The sequence below is a fragment of the Nicotiana attenuata genome, unplaced genomic scaffold (assembly GCF_001879085.1).
Source record: "Nicotiana attenuata strain UT unplaced genomic scaffold, NIATTr2, whole genome shotgun sequence".
Classification (NCBI taxonomy): Eukaryota; Viridiplantae; Streptophyta; class Magnoliopsida; order Solanales; family Solanaceae; genus Nicotiana; species Nicotiana attenuata.
In genome coordinates this window covers 4,469-28,845 of record NW_017671878.1, presented here as the reverse complement: position 1 = coordinate 28,845, position 24,377 = coordinate 4,469, and the positions used below count along the sequence as shown (strand labels likewise).

The 24,377-nt window shown below is 39.5% G+C and overlaps 2 protein-coding genes across 2 annotated transcripts; one reads left to right on the top strand and one right to left on the bottom strand.

Annotated features, from left to right (window-relative positions):
• Positions 1-11,894: 11,894 nt before the first annotated feature.
• On the bottom strand, positions 11,895-12,819 carry LOC109210682. Its single transcript, XM_019374133.1, has 3 exons — positions 12,460-12,819; positions 12,188-12,410; positions 11,895-12,139 (listed from the first exon to the last, which is right to left on the bottom strand). Exons 1-3 carry the CDS (start codon positions 12,817-12,819, stop codon positions 11,895-11,897), a joined length of 828 nt encoding a protein of 275 aa, XP_019229678.1.
• Positions 12,820-14,384: 1,565 nt separating this feature from the next.
• Positions 14,385-23,139, top strand: LOC109210684 (importin subunit alpha-2-like). The gene is made up of 11 exons (XM_019374135.1): positions 14,385-14,974; positions 16,585-16,681; positions 16,776-16,867; positions 16,955-17,086; positions 17,224-17,409; positions 18,114-18,277; positions 18,397-18,475; positions 21,680-21,808; positions 22,023-22,150; positions 22,240-22,614; positions 22,748-23,139. Exons 1-10 carry the CDS (start codon positions 14,765-14,767, stop codon positions 22,610-22,612), a joined length of 1,590 nt encoding a protein of 529 aa, XP_019229680.1. The 5' UTR covers positions 14,385-14,764; the 3' UTR covers positions 22,613-22,614; positions 22,748-23,139.
• The last annotated feature ends 1,238 nt before the right edge of the window (positions 23,140-24,377 follow it).

Here is a 24,377-nt window from a genome sequence, read left to right as displayed (position 1 = left end):
AAGATTAGTACAACAACAACTTTGACAAAGCAGCCAAGAGGAACCCGGTTCCTGATAAACGCTTCAATAGGAAAAATGTCGCTGACAACGTTGTAAAGCAAGCCCTTGCTGCATGGGGAGACTCCTCCAGCGAATCTGAAGAAGAAATTGATTATGGTGATAGTTCAATGATGGTAGTGGAAAGTGAAGCAACTAAGTACGATTCAATCTTTGCCTTGATGGCTCAGTCTGATGATGATGGCTCAGTCTAAAATCTTATTCTCCAAAAAAACTCATATTATTGCCAAATGTGTTAATTGATGCTTATCACAGCCTTATAAACGATAAAGATACTTTGACTGTAGAGTTAGGAGAAGCAGAACAAACCAGATATGACCTAGTAGTTGATCTAAAAGAAACAATTGAGAACCTGAAGAAAGATAAGGATGCCTTAGATGAAAAAATTGCAAATATAGAACAAGAAAGAGATGATCTAATGGTTGTTATTGTAGACCTAAAAGAGACCAGTGTAAGTAGGGAAAAATATGCCTTAATTGAGAGAGTTGCTAGCATTGAGCATGAGAGAGATGGCCTACTAGTGGTGGTAATGGATTTGAAGGAAACAATTGGGGAACTTAAAATGGAGAGTAGGCCTGAAAATTCTCAAAAAGGAAAGGAAGTTGCAAGCGAGGCACACATTAAGCTTGAAAGTGAGTTAAATTCAATGAAGTCTAGTCTGTGTGCTGAGCTTGAGAAAAACAAACAACTTCAGGAAGAACTAGGTAGAGTGAAGAGTGAACTTGAAAAATCACTCAAGTGGACCTGGTCCTCTAATGCTATCACTGCCATGTACACCAACAATGGGGGAAACAGGTAAGGGATTGGGTTCCAAAGGGAAAAGATTCCCTACAACCTTCATAGTAAGTACGTTACTGTACCTGACAATTGGCTTTGCACTCACTGCAATAACAATGGGTACCTTAAAGAATACTGTAAGGCCAGATTTCAGTCACAACAGCAAAACAAATCTTTTGCTGAAAAAGTAACTACTGGTTGAGAACCTGGTCCCTCATATAAAAAACGCATGATGCCTGCATGGGCCAAAAGATCCCTCATTCACCCCTTTCCTCATTACAATGGACCCAAATTAGTTTGGGTTCCTAAAGCTAACTCCTGATTTTCTTGTGCGGGGAATAGTCAAAGGAAGCAGCCTACAATGGTACATGGATAGTGGCTACTCAAAGCATATAACTGGAAGTACAAATGATTTCCTTTCACTTAAGACCCTGCAAGGAGGGAGTGTATCCTTTGGAAATGGCAAGAAAGGATACATTCTGGGATTTGGAAGGATTGGGAAGTCTCTCTCTCACTCAATCGAAAATGTGTACTACGTGAACGGGTTGAAGTACAGCTTGCTAAGTGTTTTCCAAATCTGTGACAAGGGAAACAAGGTGGAATTTGTGTCAAAAATCTGTACAGTCACAAACCTGGTGACTGGTGAGGTGGTGCTAGTGGTAAAAAGAAACAAGAATATCTATGTAGCTGATTTTGAGTCTCTGAAGAATGGTGATCTAAGCTGTCTAAGTTATGCTGGTGTTGATGCTGAATTATGGCGCAGGAGGCTGGGTCATGCAAGTTTCACGTTGCTGAACAAGTTAGTCAAGACGGACCTGGTTCGTGGTCTGCCCAAGTCAAGCTTCAAGGATCACAAAGTATGTGATGCATGTGTAAAAGGGAAACAAGTCAGATCCTCATTCAAGTCCAAAAAGGAAGTCAGTACCTCCAAACCACTTGATCTTCTTCACATGGATCTATGTGGACCTATGAGGGTGGCAAGCAGGGGAGAAAAGAGATACATCTTCGTTATAGTGGACGACTACTCTAGATTCACCTGGACTCTGTTTCTCAGAACCAAGGATGAAACCATTGAAGTGTTTGTTGCCTTTTTCAAAAAGATTCAAGTGAAGATGGGTAATAAAGTAGCCTGCATTAGATCTGATCATGAGACAGAGTTTGACAATGTCAAATTTGATGAGTTCTGCACTGAAAATGGCATCACTCACAATTTTTTAGCTCCAAGAACACCTCAACAAAATGGTGTTGTGGAGAGGAAGAATAGAACTCTTGAAGACATGGTAAGAATAATGCTAATTGACAGTGGGATCGCAAAGTATTTTTGGGCAGAAGCTGTCAATACTGCTTGCTATTTGGTGAACAAGTGCATGATCAGGTCTCTTCTGAACAAAACACAATATGAACTGGTGAATGGAAGGAAGCCCAAGCTGACACATATAAGGACTTTTGGGTGTAATGCTTTGTTCACAACAATGAAAAGGAAGCTCTTGGAAAATTCGATGCCAAAAGTGATGAAGGAATTTTTATGGGCTACTCATCTCAAAGAAAAGCTTATAAAGTATACAACAAAAGGACTCAATGTGTTGAGGAAAGTATACATGTAATCTTTGATGAAGCTCACCTCTCCGGCGAGAAGGACAAACATGTTGACTAAGATGGAGAGCCCTTATGTGTTCCAGGTGAAGTGATTGACATGGCAAATGGAAAGGCAAACATGATGAGCCATGTCAAGGAATCCAGTGAAGATGATGCAAATACATCTCCATCCATTGGAGAGGAACCTGGTCCCCCGATTACAACAACTGAAGCTGAAATTAGAGTTGTTGATGCAGTTCAAGGTACTCCACTTGCTGAAGTAAGAAGCGCCCAAGAACCTCAGTCAGACATACCTGGGTCCTCTACCAATGCGATTCAGGTACCAAACTAGAAGCACAAAAACTCACATCCTCTTGACAACATAATCACCTCTCTCGACTCATGAGTTCAAACCAGATCGAAAGAGAGAAACTCACTTCCCTTCTCAGCCTTTCTTTCCCAAATAGAGCCCGAGAATATAAAGGAAGTGCTGAAAGATAGAGATTGGATCGCAGCCATGCAAGAGGAGCTGCATCAATTTGAAAGAAACAAGGTACGGCACCAGGTTCCTCGACCTGCAGATCGAACTATCATCGGAACAGAGTGGGTATTTAGGAACAAACTTGATGAGTTTGGAAATACAACAAGACAAGGCAAGGCTTGTATTTCAAGGCTACAATCAGGAAAAAGGGATCGATTTTGATGAAACATTTGCTCCAGTAGCTCGAATGGAAGCCATTCGAATTCTTATTGCCTTTGCATCTCATATGGAGTTCACACTGTTCCAAATGGATGTCAAAAGTGCATTTCTAAATGGCTATCTGAAAGAAGAAGTCTATGTCAAGCAGCCTCCTTGTTTTGAGTGTCATCCTGAGCAAGTGTTCAAACTGGGCAAGGCATTGTACGGGTTAAAGCAGGCTCCCAGGGCTTGGTATGAAAGGTTGTCAAAATTCCTTCTAGAAAATGGCTTTGCAAGAGGGAAAATTGACAACACTTTTTTTCTGAAGAAATAAGGGAGGAACTTGCTCATTGTTCAAGTGTATGTTGATGATATCATCTTTGGAGCCACAACTGACTCTCTTTGTGAAGAATTTGCAAAACTCATGGGGAGTGAATTCGAGATGAGTATGATGGGAGAATTAAATTTCTTCTTAGGACTTCAAGTGAAACAATCTTAGAAGGGAACATTGATAAGTCAGCAGAAGTACATCAAAGAGCTGCTGAAAAGGTTCGACATGGAAGCATCAAAGGTTATCGACACCCGTATTGCCATAGCTACCGTCTAGACATGGATGAACCTGGTTCCCCTGTAAATCAGACCATGTATAGAGGGATCATAGGGTCACTCCTGTATCTCACTGCAAGCAGACCGGACATAGTTTTCAGCGTGGGTCTCTGTGCAAGGTTTCAATCCAATCCAAAGGAGTGTCATCTGAAGGCTACCAAGAGAATATTGAGATACCTAAAAGGAACGCAGGACCTGGTTCTCTACTATCCATCAGGTGACAACTTTAATCTTATTGGGTATGCTGACGCTGATTATGCGGGATATCTGGTGGACAGGAAAAGCACGTGTGGAATGGCACATTTCCTGGGTTCTTGCCTAATATCATGGGGTACAAGGAAGCAGAACTCAGTGGCGCTCTCAACTGCAGAAGAAGAATATGTAGCAGTTGCCTCTTGCTGTGCTCAACTACTATGGATCAAGCAGCAGTTGGAAGACTTTGGAGTGTTCTCAGATTGTGTGCCTCTCTTATGTGATAACACAAGTGCACTCAACATGGCAAAAAATCCAGTTCAACATAAGAGGACTAAGCACATTGATGCACGTCATCGCTTCCTTAGAGACAATGTTGAAAAATGGCTTATATGCATGAAATTCTGCAGTACTGAAGATCAATTGCAGATATATTTACCAAAGCCCTGAGCAGAGAACTTGAGGCTGCCCATGGCTTCAACGCACTCTCCCCAACCTATGGTTGTGGGAGAGACAATTTCTAAACCTATTTCGTATGTCGCGCAACTAGTTTCCATCCATACCACACAAAACCTAACAAAAACGCAACTAAAACCTATTGAAATCGTACATGGAACTCCAACATTACAGTTTACAATGGATGAAAGAGAGGAATTTGCTGTTGAAGAAGGATTACACCAGGCCATCATTGTGAAATTTAATCAGGACGCACTAGATTTGAAGGTTTTGAGAAACCTACTGCCCAAGCAACTAGGCGTCAAAGGCCACTGTTCGGGCTGCTCGTTCATCGACAGTTGCTACTTCATTTTGATCAGTGCGATGACTTCGTTGTGTCGCTAACAAGGTCAGTAAATTACTTGCCATTCAATGGGGAAGAACACCAACTTAGGATTTTTCCATGGACAATTTGTTTTAACCCTAAAGAGGAAACATCAATGGCGGCTGTGTGGATATCTCTACCCAATTTATCTCTTGAGTTGTTTGCACGTCGAGCTCTACTGTCCATAGCAATTGTTACTGGAAAAGCTATAGCAATTGATAAAGCTACACAATAAAAAACGAGACCTAGTACAGCTAGGGTAAAGGTAATCCTTGATCTCCTGGACAAGCATCCAAAGGGTGTCACTTTGCAATTTTTGGATAAAAGTACTGGGAAGACTGTTGAAACAGTCCAATACATTTTGTGATAACTTGCCTCCATATTGCACATGCTGCAAATGCCAAGTTCATGATGAAAATTCATGTCGTATGATCTCGACGAGAAATAGAGATACTATATTGAATGTGGAAGCGATGGATTATGGTGAGCAAAATCCTGTTGAGAAGTTTCAAGGAGACTTAAGACAGGTCTTGAATGAAAAGAGAGGTTTGGATAATGCTGATCAAAGAGCTGATCAAAATTAATAAACTAACACTAAGGGAACTGGACAAAATCGTGTGAAGGCAACTGGAGATGGTTCACTTGTTGATAAATCTCAAGATCAACTTTCTGGTGTTATGCTTGATGGTACAGTGGTACCAAGAAGTTCTAAGGAGTTGGTTTCAAATTTGGAGGATAGAGGTACTGTGGTTAAGGCTAATGATCAACCAAAAAAGCTTAAACTTCCAGATTATATCCCAGCTACAAGAGCTTTTGCAATGATTTACAACGCAGTGAGTAAGGCAACTGCTGGTGCACTAGCTGGAGATGATCGTGGCGCTGCTGAAGTTCCAAATTTGGAGGCTACTGTTGCATTGAAGGCAGCTGGTAATCGAGCTGCTGCTGGGATTGCTAATACTACTGCTGATCGAGCAACCAACGCCAAGAATCATGCAACAGATGTAGTAGTAGGACATGAGAAATCTGGAATTGAAGCAGCTACTGTATGTTTAAAGTTGGAGGCTACTGTTGCATTGAATGCAACTGGTGATCGACCTACTGTTGAGGCTCCTAAGTCTACTATTGCACTTGTTGATTTAGTTGAAAAACTAGTAGGTGAGGTGCAGAAACAAGATAATAGGACTGGGCAACAGGCAATACAGTCAATAGGAGCACCACATCTCAGTGTTTGCGATGGTGATGCCCAGTTTTCAAGCGACGTCCAAGCTACAAATAAGGGGTCAATATCTAAAGTTAGACCAGATGTGGGAAGGCTGTTGACAAGGATGAAGGCACAGGCAAAGAATGTGAGAATTGGAGTGTGGTAATAGCTAGAAAATCAGCCAGGACATCGCCTAAGAAGCAAATCACTGGTGCTCTATTAACTGCTTCTACGACAATTACCAGTCCTAATGCTTTTCACGCAATTGGAATTGAGGAAGGTGTTGGTACAATATCAACAAACTTAAATAACACTACATTAATGCAGTAGATAATACCATGTGATATCAGTAGCAAACATGGTGGTGAGTCTAAGCCAATAACTGGAAAAAACAGCACTCCAAGCAGTGAAAAGCAGCAGCAAATCGTTAAAGAAATAGGTGCTCGTCTACAGGCAATTGTTACTGTTGATGAGCGCAATGTAGAGAGAACTCAAGAACCTACTGTAGGCACACCAATTCTTCATATTTCCAACCTGGAGGTAGCTAAAATCATAAAGGAAACACAGCAGGCCATGATGTTGAATCCCAATCCAACGACCAAGCCTTTCATGGTTACTCTAAACACATCGTCACAGGAGGTTCCTTCACAGATAATGGAATCATTTGGCAAGTAAGAGAGTGACTCTGGGCAGCAGTTGATGTCAACTGGAAATAACCATCAAGTAGAAAAAGGTATGGCCTCCATCTCTCAAGAAAATTTTACAAATAAGATGGCTTTTCCTAAGGAACAACAAGCTGCTACAGGTGAAGTTTTTACTCGTAAGACCTGGGCTAATCAAATAGAGGAGGATGAAGAAGATTATGCAGATAGTCTTCAAGATGATAGTGATGATGCGACAGATCAGTTTTCATCGAGACCTTGATCCAATGAAGAGGCAGCAAAGGTGAATAGCGAGCATGTTTCCAACTCAACTAATAGTGCATCAAGCAAGAAAGGTTTAAGCCCAAATGCCCGCGCTTTTGTACCATCCAGACAGCAGCAAATTGCAACATGTGGCTTGAGGAATAGCTCTAATTCTAAGACGATAATCTCAGCACATGATAGAGCCTTTTTGGATGCTTTGGATAATCCAACGCCACAAAAATTTGCACTTTCTGCTGGTGCACAATGCTGCAATCTTCAGGTAAGAACATCAACAAAAATATTCAATCTCAAGCCTCCATTGTAAAACCTAATATGACTGAAGGAGTTGTCATTAGGCAACTCCCAATGCGAGTTACAAAGCAAAAAGGGGTTGCCCCAACCACGTCTACGTGGTCCAATCGCTCCAGAAAGAAATGATGAATTTTGAATACATATTGAAGAGGTTTGAAGAAGAAGCCAAGGAGTTACAAATTGAAGAGTAAACAAGGTTGAAGAAAGAGGGGCAAGACTCAATTTTTTACATTGTTTTATTTTGTCACTTTTTAAGTATCATCATTTTGTAACATCATCACAGAGTATGTTCTAAACTCTGTGATGATCATAGAATACTTAGTTCGTAGTAGTTCGTATTTTCTTCATGCTTGTAAGTAGATGAGTTATTTTTATGCCTCAATAGGATTAGTAAGGTAAGGTTTAGCCCAATATTTGTTTGCTTTAGTCCTGTGCCTTTGGGAATATTTCCAAACGGCTATGAGATTATATGCCCTCGTGAGACTTTGCCGGCAGCTACACCATGATCCTCTACATGAGGCTGCCATCATAAGGCAATGTGAGGAGCAGATGAGTGATTATATAGTCAAGGCATAAAGGCAACACTACTAGTGCTATTGTCCCCCTTATTTGTACTCTTCCTATTTGGTTTCTTTTTTATTATTAATAAAACTAGCCCTAGGCACCTCGCCTAGTGGATTTGCTTAAAAAAAAGCCCCGAGCAGAGAACACTTTGAGAAAAATCGTCTAGCATTGGGGTTGATAAAACCCAACTGAGAACCTGGTCCCTCAATGATTGGCTATGAAAGCAATGTTCAGGTAAAATTCGCTAAAAAGTGTTTTCTGGCAAAGTCTAACTCATCTCTATACCGTTACAGGTAGACACGCTTGATGATTACAGAGCAACAAAAGCAATTGAGGCAATATATGCTGGTAAAAAGGGCAAAGCTTACAAATAACAAGATTAGTCAGGGAACCTGGTTCTCCTGACACAGGTTAGTAGTTTCTCTGTTCTCGTGCACAATTTTGAACGATTAAAATAAGTGCCACGTCATCAGCATATCGGTTTTTATTCTTGTGTCTTTTTGAACCCAAACGTCTCACCCGTTAATAATCGACCCAACTCCCTGAAAACTGGAGCCCTTTTTAACCAGTCTTTCATTCATCATAAATTCATCTATCACTGTCATTACACTCTTCACATCAACACTTCAAACCTGTTTCCTCTTCTTTCTCTCTTCAGTCTACCAGATCGTCTCTCTTCTTCTCACCATGGCCGAAAATCAAGGAAACTCTAGTGTTCCAAGCAACACTCCCACTGAGTCCTCACCAGTTGCAACACTAACACCAGACTCTTTTCTCCACCCTAGTGCTAGCAAAAACCCTAGAACAGAGTCACCCCCACATTCCGTCTCCTCTCCTACCCAATCGACCTCCGATTCTCGCAAAATATCGGCTCCCAAAAGATTTATATCCCAAATCTCTTCTCCTACTTCTCCGAAAAAGGGGGATGAAAAGAGTACTGCTGAGAATGACAAAAATCAGGAAATCTCAAGTCCTCATATGGAAGTAAGGTAAGTAGATCAAACTGACGGGTTTTAAACCGTTGACTCAACAAAGATTTCTCCTGATCTCATGTCCCCAGGTAACCTCCTACTTCTCTTGAGACTCCTATGGAGTTACAAGAAAAGGAAGCTATCGAAATATCCTCTTAGGACCTGATCCCCCTTTAGAGGATCCAACTCAGGGGTCCCTCTTAGGAACCCCAGGATAGTACTGACCCTGTTCCCTCTCCTCATTTAGATGATGAGCCTCTGAGTGTGGTTGTGCCTAAGATAAGCCCTGTGTCTGAAGAACAAAAGGAGGATAGCGAAGGGGATTCAGATGATTTGCCAATTGCTAGTTTGCCTAGGCGTACATCAGTTGTTGATAAAAGAGCCAACTCCTAAGCGACCCACTACAAGGTTGCAAAAGAAGGAGGCTCTTGATTCTGCGATTAAGAACAGTCAAACTAGGTTAAGGAGATGGAAATTAGTAAAAGATGGCAAAGTTGTGAATGAGAAGATAGTGGGTGTTGTGTATGTGGATGAGGAAGAAGCCGAGGAACCTAGCTCCTTGACTAGAAAGCTCTCATAGAATCATGGTCTCCCCAAGCCTAAAAGGGGATCTTCTGTGTCTGCTAAAAGTCTGAATAAGTTTGATGATGATGCTGGTAGCAAAAATGTGGTAAAAGAATCTGGAAACAAATGTGTGGAAGTGTCTGGTGCTGTTGTGATGGAAGAATTGGGTGAAAAATCCGTGAAGTCTGATGAAAAGGGGAAGAATGTTCACAAGTCTGCAAAGAGAAAAACTGATACTGATAAGGAACCAGGTTCCTCAAAGAAGGCCAGAGTTGGTAATCCAAGGAGTGTTGGGAAAGAGAGATTGAGAAGTCAAAAGGTGCTTTGGAGTCGCACTTTTGCCCCTGATATCTTGGAAGGGGCTGGTATGAGACATTTGGTTGATATCTGTGAGTTCCAACAGTGAACACACCTGTTCACAAGTGATGCTACTAGGTGTATAAGGAAGAAGTTCAAAGTTCCTATGCTGACTTGTTCAAGGTTGAGGATGATCACATTTGTTCCTTTGTGAATGAAGTTGACATGGTAATGGACTCTGCCCTGTTGAGGTCTATTCTTAGTGTGCCTGATGAAGGGCTGTCTAGTGTTCAGGGCACATGTTCTCAAAACTTCAGAAATGCAATCTTGAAGGACAGAGCAACTCAGCAAGGGGAACAGGTTCAGTAGAAGGCCCCCCCGTATACCAACTGCTATTTGAGATGGTGAACAAATATTACTGCCTCAAGCTGAGAGAAGATCTATCACCGCTCGTGCAGACTTGTTCCTCATGGAAGCACTGGACAACTTCACCACCATCAATCTGCCTGGGATAATGATAGAGCACATGAATAAAGTGGCAGACTTTAAAGATGGTAATCATGGGTTGCCGTATGGGTTCCTTCTCACCAAGGTATTTGAGCACTTCAAGGTTCCTCTGGACAAGTTAAAGTGGGCACCAAGAAGCAAACTTTTCAAAAGCCACTCTTGAAGAATGTGAGTGTATTGAGAAAGTTGGAGGGGTTGGAAGCACTTCTACCATATCTCAGTTGATAATTGCTCAAAACAGTGCTACTACTGAGATACTGCACCTGAAAGCAAGGAATGCTATCCTTGAGACTCAGTTAAGTCAACTACAAGAGGCACCTGGTTCCAGTAGCTCCCAAAGTGAAGAGGTTGCTCGTTTGACAAAAGAGAATGATGATCTCAAGAAACAATTGAGGACCTGAAAGAGAGACTGCTCAATGAGCAAATGTCAGCAAATGCTCGAATGGATTTAGTCCTCCAAACCCTTGCCTCTGCCTCTAAGCCCTTTCCTTCTAATGCTCCCTAAATGGTGTCCCCTCAGTGTCAAGTCTATGATCGATTATGGTCAAGTCCCTCAGTGTCAGTTCTTATGATGATAATTTGTGGTACTTTTTTGTTGATTGTTCTAACTTGTGGATGTGGTAGTAACAGTGACTCTGCTCCTGTTGAAAAATCCAAATTATGTTAATGCAAGCTTTGCTCTTTTTGTTGGTTATACTTTGCTTTATATGCTCTATTTTTAGTCATGATTATGTGCACATAAATGGCATGAGTTAACTTAAAGCTAGACTTCTTTATTGCTTAAAAGCCCTTTCTGATTTTTTTATGATGCCAGAAGGGGGAAGATTTTTGCATAATTGTGCACTGATTAAGGGGGAAATACATATTCAGAAGGAACTCTGAGGTTTTTGGTGCACTGTCTGGTTCTTTATGGTCCCTTGTACGATTTTCAATTATGGGTTTGTCATCATCGAAAAGGGGGAGATTGATAGGCTATAAGGACCTTGCTTTATGTTTTGATGATCTAACAAACTTACTATCAAAAACCAGATAAGGAACATGTTACAAATTCAAGATCTTAAAATCACAAGGTTCCAGCTTGGGATATGGTTCAACTCTCTAGAGTCGAAGGAACAATTGAGGAACAGGTCCCTACCAGCTCTCGAGGTGACTGTACGAAGTCAACTCTCCGGCTGGAAAAGTTGTTGCCTGCACACGCTATGGTACAAGAACAGTGCGACAATCAATTTTCTGTAGAAGGCTTTTTACTACCTTGCTTACATCATTGTATGTGAGGTCACACATGTATTATTAACATCAAGGGAGGTAAAACACATTCACTTGAACACTTAGAGACTTTACTGAAGCTCACTCACATGACTGATCATCCACCAAGCAATTCTCAAGTGCATCAAGAACAAAGAACAAAATAACTATGGACCAGTTCCCACATCAAGTTATTGTTTGTCCTTAGTTGAGTTGTAACCTTGAAATAGTTCTTCAAGTGTTATTCCTACTTAGCTTGTTTAGAAGTATTCTGTAGGAATCCTTTTGTAAATCTTAAACCTTCATTTTGGGTCTTGGCTAGAGTTAGTCGAGTTGTAAAATCTTTGTAATAGAGTTATTACAACGTGGCTTGTAATAGAGTATTACATGTTAGTGAGGGATTAAGAGGTTAATTCCTAGATTGCATAGGTTGTAATCTAAAAGTTGCTCAGTAGTGAAGTTCAAATCCTACAAGGGTAGGTCGTGGTTTTGAATCCCGTTGATTTGGGAATTTTTCACGTAAAATTCCTCTTGTCATCTACTCACTGCAGTGTGCGTGTGTTATAGTAGAACTGATAGAGAACTTGGTTCTCTATAGAGTTTGGTGGATCCTTATATTCTATCACTGATGCTGTTCGCGTCCTCTGGCAAAGCTGGTCCTTTCCCGGTCGCTCAACAACTCTTTGAGGTGTCCTTGTCGAAGAGTGTTTACGACCTCCTGTCTTAGGGCGATGCAATCCTCGGTTTTGTGTCCTCGTTCTTGGTGGAACTCGCAAAGGACATGTGACTTTCCGGTGCTCGAATCCGACCTCATCTTTTGTGGCCACTTTACCTTTGGTCCGAGATTCTCCAATGTGTAGACTATTTCTGAAGGTAACACACAAAAATTTTGAGCATATAACAAATGGGGCATACCTCTTTCGTTCCGGTGAGTCCCTGTCCTTGGCTTGGGTGGGCCCTCTTCATGGCAGGAGGGGGGCACAATGGCGCTTCTAACATATGGTAGATGTCGTTCCTGGTTGGGTCGCAGAGCTATGAGGTCGCTCTTAACATCATTTCTGCGATCTTTTCTGGATTCGGCTTGTACCGAGGTCAATCCATGGGTCGACCCATTGAGATCATCCTCGTCTGCTTGTACCTCGGCACAATATGCATTGTGTATCTCATCCCAAGTAGTTGGCGGGTACTTCATTAGCCGACTTAATAGTTTTCTCATTGCCCTTGAACCATTTCTGTTCAGCCCGTTCTAGAAAGCTGCAATCACCATCCCTTTTGATACATTCGGCAAGGTCATCCTTACTCGATTGAAATGGGCGAGGAAGTCCCTCAGTCTCTCCCAGAGACTGTTTGATAGCAAATATATCGTTTACTCTCACTTCTGCCTTTTTGGCCCCAATGTGGGCTGTTACGAACTTGTCGGCCATTTCTTTGAAGGTCTCAATGGAACGCGTAGGCAGTTGTGAATACCATGTCAATGCACCTCCCGTGAGGGTTTTGCCTAATTTCTTAAGCAAAGTGGAGGATACTTTGTTCCTTGGAGAGATCATTGCCTTTCACGGCGGTGACGTAGTGAGTTACATAGTCTTCAAGATCGGTCGTTCCACTATATATTTTCAGTTAGGGCGACATTTTAAAGGTTTTGGGTATGACATGCGAGGCGGCATCATCACTGTATGGCTGCTCGATAAACGACCAGCATCTCTTTTCGGCAAGAGTTTCCGGGCACCTGGTATCTTATCGACCCTTTCTTGGTGCTCTCTCATTTGGTCCCAAAGTACCTTATTCTCGTTCTCCATTTCTTCCATATTTTTCAAAATGGCTGCGATGGTGTCGTCACCTGCATTATTAACGATTTTGTGAGAAATACCTGTCGTTGGAGGAAATGGCTCACGCTGCTCGTCCGCTGGTAGTATAATGCACGTCCTTGCATTTTGTGCAACCGTATCCTGAGTGGGCTTATGAAGGATGCTGGTTAGCGTGTAAGTTAGCCACGCCTCGAGGAGCTTTTTTACTACTAGTGGTGTCTCTTCCACCACATACGTGGAAACTCCCTTACCATGAGATTTTGTGATGCTATAGTGAGGAGGGGGTGATCCGCCTCGCCTAAGGGAGGCGTTAGGCGTTGTATCCTCGTCCTCTGCTCCAGACATCTCATTGATGGTGTCCATGAGGTTGGTTATGAGGTCGCCCGTTACTCTCATTCTTTCCTCTCTGTTACCTGCCATATTAGATCTGTGCGCACAAAGAAAAGAGGTTCGTTTTTTTAAACGTTATTAACAGTCCGTGTTAGTTATAGATCTAGAGGAAACTAAAAATTTAACTAAGAAATCTCCATAGACAAAATTGTTTGACCAAAAAGTATAAACTTTTGGTTAAACTATTATTTTTTATGTAATGAAGGGCTAAACTTAGTTAATGATAATATCCCTAGATATAGATCTTCAAAACACGGATAATGTAAGACACAGTCAGTGGGAGATTGAAATAACATGCATTTAATATTCCAAAAGGTTTTAACAATAATTGAGGAGTAACTAGCAATAAATAAATAAATGATATTTAAGTAAATAAGGGGAGTGATTCACCAAATAATGAATGAGGTAGATGATTGTTCCTCCTAACAATGATGAGTGACAGACAAATCCTAGAATGTTCGAACTATTCTCGGATCTGATGGAAAAATATGGAATAATGTGAGTAAGAATATTGATGAAAAGCTAAAGTTTGTCTCTTTTCTAGAGAGAGAATCTTCTAAAAAAAAGTGTTCTTATTAAATGAATATTACATACCCTATCCCATTTTCTCTTTTTCTATTTGTATGAGACATGTTTCTAACAAACCCTAATAGTACAAGTGCAGAGAATATTCTTTAATATCCTATTTCAATCACTAGCCGTTATTGTTCTTTACACGATGCTCGACCTCGATCATGGTGACATCTCGGCCATGAACCCTCGTGCTGCTTTTTGGTCGACCTCGACCAACTTTTTCCTTAATGTTATATTACGCTAAATATCCTGACTTAGGGCAGATTTTGACCTATACAAATACCGAAGAATCGATACCCAATTAATTCTCTCTGTTCCGATTTTCGATTTTATGCCCACCATAGCTAAAACCACTCTCCGCCCGAAACTACTCAAACCGACAACGTATTTACGTAGTTCTTAAAGTTTAACGACACCGTCTATCTTTCTCTTTTTTCGGCGGCGAGTATTCAGATTCAGGTTTCCCTCAACTTCAAAATTCAAATATCAGTCCTTAATCCGTAAATAACTCCCGATCCATGTCCATTTTGCTAAGATCCCATAAAACCTTCTTGTATTTTATATAAAAGCCTCCTTTTTCTCCTCTCTCAAAATCAAAACCCTTCGCCATCTTCCTCTCTTCTCCTGTAGATATATAAGTACTCCTCTCTATACACTTGCTGTGTGTATCTATATACACATATTCCTCTCTATCTGCTAGGGTTTTCATTTGAATTCATCGAGGATGTCGTTGAGGCCGAACGCGAGAACCGAGGTTCGTCGGAACCGGTATAAAGTAGCGGTGGACGCGGAAGAAGGTCGGCGGAGGAGAGAGGATAACATGGTTGAGATTCGTAAGAATAAGAGAGAGGAGAACTTGCAGAAGAAACGCCGTGAAGGCCTTCAGCCTAATCAACAATTTAGTCTTCCTGCTCACACCACCGTGGAAAAGAAGGTCAATAGTAAACATCTCTTCTGTTTTCTTACTGCAGTGATTGTTAGTTAAGCTGTAAATTTAGATCGGATTAAGTTTCTGGCTTTATACCTTTTGTATTTTCCTAATTTAGGTGCTTATCGATTGAATAATGTTTTTCGTTAGGGTTAGAGTTTGAAGCTAGAAAAATGTTAAGGTAGATTGTGAGATTTAGTATTTTCAAGTTAATAGTACTCTTCGAGATTATGAATTGAATTTGGACTAGTATTTTCAAGTTAATAGTACTCTTCGAGATTATGAATTGAATTTGGACTATTATTTTCATCCAAAATTTAGCTATATTGTTTTTCCTTTTTTGGTGTTTTTAAAATTATTTTATACATTACAACAACAACAACAACAAACTCAGTGACAATCCCACAAGTGGGGTTTGGGGAGTATAGGCTGTACGCAGACCTTACCCCGATCTTCGTGAAGGTAGAGAGGTTGTTTTCGATAGACATCGGCACAATAAAATATGTAAAAGAAGCAATAGCAGCAAGCAGTACCAACAACACAATGTTAGATAAATCAAAGCGAAAAAGACAATGAAGTGGATAGGAGTAAGAAACAGAACAACATATAGTAATAACTAAGACTAAAGGAATGCAGGAGCAATACGAATATTACTAGTATGGAAAAGATAAACACTTTGTAACCTACTAATCCTCTGTCCTAATCCTCGACCTTGACACGCTCTTATTAAGGGTTATATCCACGGTTAGCTGTAGTTGTGCCATGTCCTGCCTAATCACCTCCTCCCACAACTCCTTTAGCCTACCTATACGTCTCCTCATACCCACCACGACCAACCTCTTGCATCTCCTAACTGGGCCAATTGTGTCCCTTCCCTTCACATGCCCAAATCATCTTAACCTCACTTCTAGCATCTTGTCCTCCACAGGGACCACTCTTACATTGTCCCTAATATCTTCATTCCTAATCTTATCTCTCCTGGTATGCCCATACATCCATCTCAACATTCTCATTTCTACTACTTTCATCTTCTGTGACATTTCTTGACAGGTTAACGCTCTGCCTCATACAACATAGTTGGTCTAACCACTACTCTATATAACTTAACTTTAAGTCTTAAAGGTACATTCTTGTCACATAACATACCGGATGCTAACCTCCATTTCATCCATCCCACTCCAATACAATGTGTGACATCATGTCAATCTCCCCGTTATCTTGGATTATTGACCCAAGGTACTTAAAACTAGCTCTCTTGTGGATGATTCGTGGACGTGAGGCTTGACTCATGAGTCATATTATTGAATATTGGAAAGAAATGGGCCATATGGAGCCCTAGTGATGGGTCAAGTGTCGGATAGATGTGGCTTTTCTTTCAAGTCAGATGGGAGACTTTCTGTAACTATTTTAGAAGTTCCCCTCTCCTTATACATGAAGAAGTTTCTTGTGTTATTTTTGAGAAGCATATAAGAATTATTGGTCAGTCTGAAATGGTTTTGTTTACTGTGTTGACTTATTCAAAGTGTTCATTGAGCTTCTTTTCTGCGCTATGGCAGTCTTGTGTCCTTCAAATTTAGAAATGGATAGCGGATATTGATTAACGTTTGTGTTTGCAGCTAGAGAACTTACCAGCAATGGTTGCGGGTGTGTGGACGGAAGATGGAAATCTACAGCTTGAGGCTACTACTCAGTTTCGGAAGCTGCTCTCGATAGGTAATCATTGTTTTATGGGTTTGTGTTATTGTTTTACTCCTCTCTTGTGGTTACTTGGACTTTCAGATAATCTCTCTGATCATACTATCAACAGAAAGGAGTCCGCCAATTGAGGAAGTAATTCAAGCTGGCGTTGTTCCTCGTTTTGTTCAATTTCTTGTGAGGGACGACTTTCCACAACTTCAGGTGTTTGCCACCTTGCTTTCTTATTCTTGAATCTTCTTATGGGAAGAGAAGTGATAACACCTTAACTTTTCCCTTCAATGGTTTTAGTTTGAGGCAGCATGGGCTCTCACAAACATTGCTTCTGGGACATCTGAGCATACCAAGGTGGTGATTGAATCTGGTGCAGTCCCAATTTTTGTGAAACTTCTTGGTTCTCCTAGTGATGATGTGCGAGAGCAGGTATATACTAGTAGAGGCAAATTGAAACTTTCATAAGTTATTTATGGGTGTTTGTCTCTGTGAACTGTTATCAGTTATTGAATGTTAGTGTTTGATGGTATTGAGAACATTTTGGATATTCTCCTTTCCTCATTTAGGCTGTGTGGGCTCTAGGAAATGTTGCTGGTGATTCCCCAAAGTGCCGCGATCTTGTCCTTAGCTGTGGAGCTCTAGTTCCCTTGCTATCTCAGCTGAATCCAAATGCCAAGCTGTCTATGTTGAGAAATGCGACGTGGACACTTTCAAATTTCTGCAGAGGCAAACCACAGCCTGCTTTTGATCAGGTGGATCCTTAAGGCTTAATTAGCTATTAACTCTTCTAAATTGCAAATATAAAGTGGTGATCTCTGATAAGTGCTCTTTCATTTATAAAGATTTGCTGTAACAGATAGTACAGTTGTGTATGGTTCATATTAGTCACATTCTTCATTGATGCTGAGCAATAACTAATTCTATTTGCTCATCCATAGTGTTGCTTGGTGGCTTGTTCCATCTTTCTCAAAAGCTGATAGATGATTCATGCTTTATGCATTGAGCTCAATCCTGGATAAACTTTTTGTTTTTGCACTCAGTGAGGCTTTATTAAAGATTATTAGCAACCAGCACGGATGTCTAAATACAGTTGGCCTGCCAACCCAATAGATGTCTTTTTACTGGAAGCAAGTTGAACAATTTTTATTTCTGGTTAGTATTTGGTTCTGAACAAACTATGAGTGCAAGCTTCTTTGTCACTTCCATAAAATACCTATGTGATTTTCTTGTTGGTATTGTGGAACAACATTGATAAAACTATCATTTTCAACTATGTATTGTTGAGGTACTCATTCTTATATTTAGCTTTAGAATATTATGTGTCCTTACTTGTGCAATTTATACACTTATACTTCTTGGGTGCGTTAATTTCAAAGTAATACTTGATATACAGAGGATAAACCTGATAATGTTGTTGATTCTATGCATATCTAAACCTGTAAACTTGATTGTGCAGACAAGGCCTGCACTTCCAGCTCTTCAACAACTTATTCATTTAACCGATGAAGAAGTTCTGACTGATGCTTGTTGGGCACTCTCATATCTCTCGGATGGTACAAATGATAAAATTCAAGCTGTTATTGATTCTGGAGTATGCCCGCGTTTAATTGAGTTATTACTGTAAGTGCTTGGTATTGTTCCAGTTTATTTTTGGTTATGAAGCGCTTAAAAATTCTCCTTTCTTTATATAGCTTATTTTTGTATTTCCTGATTCTTACTGACTGATTTAAACATGGTAGACACCCGTCTCCATCGGTTTTGATTCCCGCGCTTCGGACAGTTGGAAATATTGTGACCGGAGATGATATGCAAACTCAGGTAAAATTTAGATGGATGTTACTCTTTTTCCAATTTTTTATACTCGCTGATGATACAACAGCTAATTGTTCTCTGCATTTGATACAATTATCAATGAATTAATAATGGTGGAAGGAATTGGTAATATCTTTAGGATAAGTCAAAGCTTATGGCAAGTGGGAGCTCTACGCTCTGAATTTACTTTATGCCGCTTAGTTTTCACCGAATCTAGCTAAACATAGTGCATGTTTAGTTTATGTGATGAAGTGGAATACTTTCAAATTTGCATGCAGCATAGCGCTTGTCGCGACTTTGAAATGCAAAAGTTTATAAGGGAACAAGTCGTTTTAATCCCTTTCTTTTGGGAACAAGAGACAAAATTAGTCCCTAGTAGAGGTGGGAATAAGATCAAGATAAGAGCCTGATCATAGAATGAATATATGTGTATTTACACACACTCATTTATGCCTTCACTTGAACTTTGCTCTATCTAAATTACTATTGTTATATGTTGTTAAAGAAATGACCTCGGGCCTAACTCAACCCCAAAAGCTAGCTCATGCGGTGAGGATTATCCAAGCCATATTAAAGAGACCACCCATCCCTTAAAGCATCAATGTGGGACTCATCGTCCCCCCTCCATGCACATGGCTGAACATATGGAGTGTGGGCAATTTAATATGGGGCTCAACATCGGGAAACAACAATTGGGATGGGTCCTACTCTAATACCATGTTAAAGAAATGAACCTTGAGTCTAACTCAACCCCAAAAGCTAGAAGTTAGCTCATGAGATGAGGATTGTCCAAGCCATATTAAGGAGACCACCATCCCTTAAAGTACCGTTGTGGGACTTTTAATTTATGTTTTATGTTGAAGGCTCATAGAGCTTTAGTCTACTGGTAAGAGCGCAGTTTGTGATGTGTTGGTTCGGCGCACATTATAGGTTCGAACCCTTTTGCAGATTAAAGGACTGATATTTAAGTGGTGAAGGTAGAGAGGGGCTTACTCATTATCCATTGAGTTTCGAACCTTGCTGCTGGTCCTTAGGGATTTCTCAATTATTTTGAAAATTATATGTTTCATCTTTAAGACATCTTAGGTTCTCTAGGCTTTTTTTATGTCCATCATTATCATTTGAATTTTCTTAGTGTAGTTGTGAAAGAATTTATATATTACTCTCTTTGTCCCAATTTATTTGATGGTGTTTTTTGGGCACAGAGTTTAAGAAAATAAAGACTTTTGAAACTTATGGTCTAAAATAAGCCATAGAGAAATGTGTGCTATAAATTACTTTATTAAGGTAAAATAGGAAGTTTAAAGTTAAACTGTTACTAATATAGAAAGATGTCATTTTTTTTTGGGATTAACTAAAAAAGAAAAAGTGCCACATAAATTGGGACGGAGAAAGTTATGTATATTGTTTATTTACTAATTTTAATTCTTAATTATGTTATACATGTTTTATATTTGGTTCACATTATACAATTCTTCAAAATCTAATAAAATACAAATTTAGTGAAGTTTGCCTTTCTCCTCCAGTGGCGTTTTTTGGTCAATCATGTCTATCTAAATCTTTATCCAGCACTACAGAAATGTGACGGATAATTGAGAAGATGTTTCTGATTTTTTTTTTTTTTTGTGTTAACCAACCTCATGTGGAGTTCTGTTGGAGGATGGTTCATTTTAAAACATCTTATCCTAGTTTGTTCATTTTGCAGACCAAATATTCACCTAATAAATTGCAGTACATAATGTTAGTATCTATAGTTAAGTTTCTCGGACACGGGTGCGGGTGTCCAACACGGGTGTGGATCTTGAGATCGGATCCTTCGAGATGTAAATTCTAAGATTCGGGGATATGGATCCTAGTACGGATACGGGAGTAGGGATCCGACTAAAAATAATTCAAAAAAATACAGCAACAACCCAGTAAAATCCCACAGGTGAGGGGTCTGGGGAGGGTAGTTGTACGCAGACATTACCCCTACCTCGATGGGTGAGAGGCTGTTTCCGAAATTCAACAAAAAAAATAAAGTATCTTTAAATTATGAGAAATTTTGTGGACTAATTACGTATCGCTTGTAAAGTGCGGATTTCTTTTTTATTCTCAAGTTGTAGATAAGTAAATGATTGATTTCGTAGATAAGGTATGCTATTTTCTTCAAATTTACCCTAGTTTCAGTTCTGATTTCAAGAATCAAATTGTATCTTGTCTCGAATTTTTCCGTCCGTCGTGGTCAAAGTACCCAAAATTGTTTGACTAGATCCGATATCGATCCCATACCCACACCCATACTTATGTCGTATCGACACGGGTGCGGCACCTAAGCTGCCATGTCGGAGCAACTTTTAGTCTATTAGCAGTTGTCACGTGCATACTCAAGGAGAGATATGTGGTTAACACATTACATATAATTTGTTCTTCCTGTTGCTAAATGGTTCCTTTTTCACTGTAAATTGTTTCCATTTTTTCCACTGAATTTGTAGCTGTGCTAGTTTATGATTTTCTTCTCCTACTTTCTTTGTTCTGTTGAACATTCCCATGCATCTCTAATCTCCATTGATTCGCTTCCTACAGCTGTTGAGATATTGTTTACCTCGTTGCAAATTGGGATACATGATAAATTTATTTTGGTGTTTCCTAAATTAGTAAAAAAAAACTGAGTCTCTTCTTTTGTGATGATAGGTGAAATATTTCCGTATTATGTTCCTTGAACTAGGTAATAGAGAGAGGATTTTGGACACCCTGAGATTTCTGAACTTCCCATTTTAAACTGCATTACTTGGCATTGAGACATGCATCTTGGACCACAAATTGTATTTGCCAATCTTTGCTGTATTAGGGCTATGCTCAACATAATGGTTTTGATCTGTGGGATCATATCTTCTTGTGATGGTTGGTGATTTTGTTCTGCTTTGTCTTTCTTTTTCATTTTTTTGTGTTAAACTATGGTTGTGTATCTGTGGTTTTGTTGTTTGATGCCAGATAATGAAGCTTATTTTTCTAACTAATCAAACCTTTTCTTAGTATTTCGTTGTTTCATACCTTATTAAAAAGGGTGTCGTGTTGTCTGATACTTTGAGGAAAAAAGGTTATCTTGTTGTCTGATATCTTAAGAGAAAAGGGTATCTTGTTCTTTGATACCTTGAGAAAAAAGGGTATATTGTTGTCCGATGTCAAATGCTGAAGTTTACTTTTCTTACTAATAAAATTTCCTCTCAGTGTATCATCAACCATCAGTCTTTGCCCCGTCTTTTGAACTTGTTGAATGGTAATCACAAGAAGAGTATTAAGAAGGAAGCTTGCTGGACAATTTCAAACATCACAGCTGGCAACAGGGAGCAAATTCAGGTAGTGCTGGGTGTGTAATTCTGGTTTTATGGCTAGTTTTTGTTTGCTCCCCTAATGCCAACCAGCTCCCTCCCTCTTCCAAAAAAGAAAAGAAGAAAGAACTGGACTACAGTAAAATTAATCTCTCATGACCCTTTTTTCTTGGCAATGTTAGGATGTTTATTTATTGTTTCCACTTGTGCTTCTTGATTATGTTATTTTATCTATGCTGCAGTCTGTAATTGAGGCTGGTATTATTGGTCCTCTTGTAAATTTGCTACAAAATGCTGAGTTTGATATAAAAAAGGAGGCTGCATGGGCAATCTCAAATGCCACATCTGGTGGTTCGCATGAGCAGATCAAGTAAGATTTGGATATTCTGGTTTCTGTGTACCACAATCTGTCGGCAAACACTGACATTTCTGCTCTATTTATGTTATCATTATCTGCAGGTACCTTGTTAGTCAAGGTTGTATCAAACCACTGTGTGATCTTCTCATTTGTCCTGACCCAAGGATTGTCACAGTTTGTCTTGAAGGGCTTGAAAATATCTTGAAGGTTGGTGAAGCTGAGAAGAATTTGGGCCGGACAGCAGATGTAAATCTTTATGCGCAGCTGATTGATGATGCAGAAGGTTTAGAAAAAATTGAGAATCTCCAAAGCCATGACAATCAAGAGATCTATGAAAAGGCAGTTAAGATTCTTGAGACATACTGGTTGGAGGAAGATGACGAGACAATGCCACCTGGTGATGCACCCCAACAGGGTTTTCAGTTTGGAGATGGCGAGGTCTCTGTGCCTTCTGGGGGATTCAGCTTCAACTAAAGGTCTGCATGTGTTTTTTTTTGGTCCACATGTTTATACAAAAATTTTGCCCAAGTGGTTTCCTGGGGCATGACTATTATTTCTGTATTTTAGCTACTTTATCAAATTTTAATTGCAAGTCGCTTGATGATGCAGTATATGTGATGGAAAACTGGCTCCATCTGTTCCAATTTGAAAGTTGTAAAAGTTGCAAGGCTGAATTTATTGTGATGGTGGGAAGTAATGCCAGCGAGAATCAGTTCATCTTCTTGTTGCAGTTAGCTTGAATCATGAATCTGCTCTGGAGAATTTTAGTTCTATTCTTATTCATCTCCTTTTTCCTCCTCTGCTTTAGCCGGTTGTAGTTTATTATTATTTCACTATTTTATCTTTTGCTGGGAATGTTGACGTTCCCAAGAACCTCTTTGTGCACGGCTTAAAATGATGGCTAAAGCTATTCACTTTTTCTTGGTGCTGCAATATTGATGTCTTGAATCTTTGGCGTTCTTGTCAGAGTGATAATAAAATTTTGTTGTATTTGGGTATAATCTAAGCTGAAATAATAATTCTGCTCTCTTCTTCCCCATGCAAAAATACTTCTAATGCTGTGGGACGTTTACCAGATAGCCTTGAGATTTTCTGGTTGTGTGGTTTTTCTTTTAATACTAGTCTCCACAGGTCGATTAAAAGCTTTCCTTCGGCAAGACAACGTGATTGTTGGATTCATCTTTTAAGACAGAATTGTGTCTTTCTCCAGCACAAATTATAATTGAATCTTTATCTATATATAATAAAAAACCAATGTGCCAGTGTGTACATGGTGCATAATTTGTGTATCGGTTCAACTATTTTTTGATTGTACTTGCAATTGAACATGCTGATTGTTTGCTCATTTAATGCTTGAAGTTTCTTTTTTTTTTTTCAGCTGAAAATTTGATTTGTTATGTTGGGCTGTTAATGCGCATTCAGTATGTTGGTTGTTCTGTTGCATTCATGATTGTTTAAGCTTGTGATATTCTTATCTTATAAAACTTTCATCTTTACCAACGTAAAAATCTTTTGAGTTCTCGTATTCGTTAATTACTTTTGCATTGTTGTGTTAAATACATAAAATTATTATCTTTGTCGTCTCCTTTGCATTGCCTATATAAAGGGATTGTATTAGTGAACTCCATGTGAATTTATTTTGCTCAAATTTAAATAGTTACAACTAATTATATTTTCTAAATGGCCTTTTAGGAAATGGTAGTTGCTTCCTCGCTTGATGGCCTTAATCCTTCCAAGGTAGATTGGTCCATAAGAACCAGGATATGTCGTATTTTGTGGTCAATTTGAAGAACAATAATGAAGTTATTAGCCGCGACATGGTTTTTATTGATCAGGATGTATATGTTCTAATTTTATTTTGATTCTACTATATTCAGTTGTTCCATGATTTATTATTTCGATTCTTTTTATTGGTTCTTTCGCTGTTTATGCCACTAATTTTCATTTGTCTTATTCATTATATATTTGTTTCACTTGTGTGGAACTCTTATAATGAGTTTACTCTTATTTTTATTCTACCGGAAGGATTTAATGCATGCAACTATTCACAAGACATCAGAATAAGTTCCGTGAAGGTTGCACGTAATTACAGGTTTTAAGGTGACTCTTAATACAGAAAATTATTTGCCCGTTATGGGGGATCACATGATATATTTCTTGATATTTACTACATTCAAGAAAATTGATGAAAGACTGAAATCCCATCAATTTGTTGACATCCCAACTATTGAGACTCGAA